The following is a 3200-nucleotide window of genomic DNA, read 5'->3' on the forward strand; positions in this document are numbered from 1 at the left end:
TAAATAACGTTTTAATATTTTGTTAATTAAGAACCTATGAACATATGTTCCTTTATTATTTACTGTCTTTATGTATGTTTTGAATATTTCATGCTACGGGTAGAGGTCAATGTGCAGCCTGAAAAACTTTCTACTATTGAAATCGTGTGAACATCATCACACACGACTTCTTAGATGTAACTTTTTGTGATGATAAATATATCTCACACGGTCTATTGTAAATTGCACATGGTACATTCAAAAGTTTTTGTGAGATGGTTCACGTCATCACGTATAATTGTTTCAATATAACCGTGTGTTGTGTAGCACACACGGTTCATTTAGCCAAAATATATGTGATGGTTTAGTTCACCGCACGCGCCCATCTATAAAACTGTATACATTAATTGCACAGAGTTTTCTTTCCACAACCATGTGTGATAGTTCAGTTTATCGCACACGCTTCTTTCAATTGAACTTTGTGCATGGAATTGTACAGTTTTCTTCCCCCAATCATGCGAGATGTGCTGGCGAGTGCACACGATTTATTTCCAAGGACACATTTTAATTTTTGCACCGTTCTTAATGTCATAATCACACACAGTTTATCGTTTGGGTGTGCGATAAGGAGGCCTTAACAGAACCGCTCTGCACTAGTGTAGTGCATTCCATCATGTGGCGGGAGTAGGTCTTTATATTTTGGGCTGTACACTTTAGGGGTTATCACATAAACCTTAAACTCTTTTCCCATCTTATAATCCATGAACAAGGCAAATCTTTTGCCTTTTTTAGAAAAAAAAAACAAATGTAAGTATACTTTACGAACTACTCGTATATTTTTTTCCCGTTACATCTACAACACCAAAAACTCAATATTTGCTGTCCAGGCCTTGTTTGCGTTTTGTTCGTTGATGGCTCATTACAATCCCCTCAGTATGGCGTGTGCAACGAACCTATTTGCAGCCTCCGTGTAATGGATCCCATCCCACGAAACGGATTCCGACGGATCGGCGCACGCGATCGCCGCCGGAGTGCCGCAGAAGAAGGTGAAGTTGAAGTTGTACGGCCCGCCGCCGCCGCCGCAGCACGCTGCCAAGGGCATGTCGCCGAAGCCTGCCACAGATACACACGCGATGCGCGCCAAGAAAAACCATACATTTGTTAGAACCGAAACCGATGGCATGCGGATCAACTGGAGAGAGGAAAGGCTGTGACATGCAGCACCGTATTTTCTGGGCGAGGAGACGACTGCGGCGATGAGGCGGTACAGATCGGCGTAGTGGATGGCCGCGCCGGGGTGGTCTCGCCGGAGCTGGCAGAGCATGCGCTTCAGCGCGCGGTTGTGCAGCTGGGCGAGCTGGTTGAACCGCGCGATGCAGCCGGACGCCCGGTCGTAGTAGTCGCCCGCGCCGCCGGGTAGGAGGGCGAGCAGCTCCGGCTCGCACCCCATCGGTATCATCCCCGCCACCACCATCGTCCGCGCTCCAACACCGATCGCGTCCTGCATCGTGGAACGAGACAAATACGGTAAAATTGAAGTAGTTAGCTAGGGTGGGTGTGGTCAGCTGAGTTGACCGGCCAGAGTACTCTACTCACGGTCAGGACTGAACGGATGGCACCGACGATGTGCGGCACCAGACTCTGCGCCAGGCCCACGGTGCCGTTGCCGAAGACGGCGACGAAAGAGTAGTCGTTGAATCCGATCTCGCCCAGGTACAGGAGGGAGCTCGCCATGATCTTGCGCTGCCCTGTAATATACAGCCCTCCCCTAATCAGCAACGAAGTTTTTGAGGACTCGTTGCGAAAGGTGAACTCGCCATGGACCTTATTAAAATGTGAAATGGCGGATCTCATGAATCAAGAATCGTGATACATACCGTTGCCTGTGGAGTCGAGAAGCTGCAAAACACCGTTGAACCAGCTCGTCTGGTTGCTGAGAGAGACCGGCACGAACGATGTGATCCCTCTGCTCTGCAGGAACGCCGGGTCAAGCGCCGTCGCGCCGCCCACCGCGAAGTTGGCGCCGTGCAGGAAGTCGACCGCGGTCTTGCCGGCGAGGTACGGAGTTGGCGGCGGCAACCCCAGAGACTCCACTGCATCCCCACAACACATAATTGTGAGCTTGTATCATCACAGTAGTGCAGGTCAACGCATGATCCGATCGGTGATTAAAGGATCTTTACCGATGAAGTCGATGACGAGGCGGCCGTCGGAGGCCCTGCCGTTGGGCCGGCCAAAGTGGGTCTGCCCGTACGGCGGGTTGGTGAAGGGTCCCCCGGCGGTGACCGGGAGGATGGCCGAGTTGCCGGTGTCGGTGAGCGAGTCGCCGAAGCTGAAGACGCGGTCGTAGCGCGCCTGGCCGTGGCCAGCGCCGCCGGCGTCCGCCTCGCCGGTGACGGCGACGAGGAGAAGGGCCACCAGAAGGAGACGAGGAAGTAGCGCCATTGGGAGCTACGTAGCGTGCGATCCGATGCTGCTTCCGCGCGGGTGTGCCGACTCGATGTTTTGACTCTTGTGATTGCCCGATGGCGATGCCTGCTCGTTGATTAGTTCGAGTATCAGTTCCACTGGCCTCTGTTAGTTTTTAATTGCCGAAGTCAGCTCCAGCATGGTGATGATGCGACGAGCGTAGCAAGAGGTCAGAAATGGCGGGTTCTCGTAGGCCAAAGAGCAAACATAACATGCGCATATGCTCTGCCTCCAACTTCTGCAGATCTAGGAATTACAGAAACCCACCACGTCGAGGGACGGGTTTGCCGAAAGAATGGTTCTATGATTTGTTTTTCTTTACAAAAAATACAATGTCTATGATAAGTTTTTTTTACGTAAACCTTTGATCGACGAACAAGAGCGCTTTAAACACGTTTATGACAGATGGGTCTCCCTCCAGAGGAGCTGGCTTAGCTGGAAAAAAAGGCCACATGGACATTTTGACTGGTCTTTTCTGGCCAAACCCCGAGCCTAGCCTAGCCCACTCTATGAAAATGCATGATCACCTCCCATCTCCCTTGCCGGCGACCATCACCTCCATCTTCTGCCGTCGGTGTCGTGCCATGGCCCCACTCCACCTTCCTCCGCGCCGACGTGCCCCGCCTTCTTCCACCGCCCCGGTTCTGGTCGACGGATCCGAGCATCCACAAGCCAGCCGTCATGTGGTGCCGCCGACCCTGTCCTCTTCTCTGCCTCACTATGACGATCAGCAGCAGAGCCTGCAGCATTGA

General features: G+C 52.1%; 1 protein-coding gene across 1 annotated transcript; it reads right to left on the reverse strand.

The window, feature by feature from the left end:
• Positions 1-699: 699 nt before the first annotated feature.
• LOC123141697 (GDSL esterase/lipase At1g28600) lies at positions 700-2619 on the reverse strand. The gene is made up of 5 exons (XM_044560781.1): positions 2163-2619; positions 1857-2072; positions 1576-1727; positions 1204-1480; positions 700-1092 (listed from the first exon to the last, which is right to left on the reverse strand). The coding sequence occupies exons 1-5, from the start codon at positions 2422-2424 to the stop codon at positions 899-901; spliced, it is 1101 nt and encodes a 366-aa protein (XP_044416716.1). The 5' UTR covers positions 2425-2619; the 3' UTR covers positions 700-898.
• Between the last annotated feature and the right edge of the window lie 581 nt (positions 2620-3200).

Source organism: Triticum aestivum, chromosome 6D (assembly GCF_018294505.1).
Source record: "Triticum aestivum cultivar Chinese Spring chromosome 6D, IWGSC CS RefSeq v2.1, whole genome shotgun sequence".
NCBI lineage: Eukaryota > Viridiplantae > Streptophyta > Magnoliopsida > Poales > Poaceae > Triticum > Triticum aestivum.

Bases quoted from the DNA above. Each gene is read 5' to 3' on its own strand.
- LOC123141697 (XM_044560781.1), bottom strand. From the start codon at position 2,424: ATGGCGCTACTTCCTCGTCTCCTTCTGGTGGCCCTTCTCCTCGTCGCC. The intron at 2,073-2,162 runs GTAAAGATCCTT...GTGGGGATGCAG, and splicing joins CCTCGTCATCGACTTCATCG to TGGAGTCTCTGGGGTTGCCG. The intron at 1,093-1,203 runs GTGCTGCATGTC...TATCTGTGGCAG, and splicing joins CTCCTCGCCCAGAAAATACG to GCTTCGGCGACATGCCCTTG.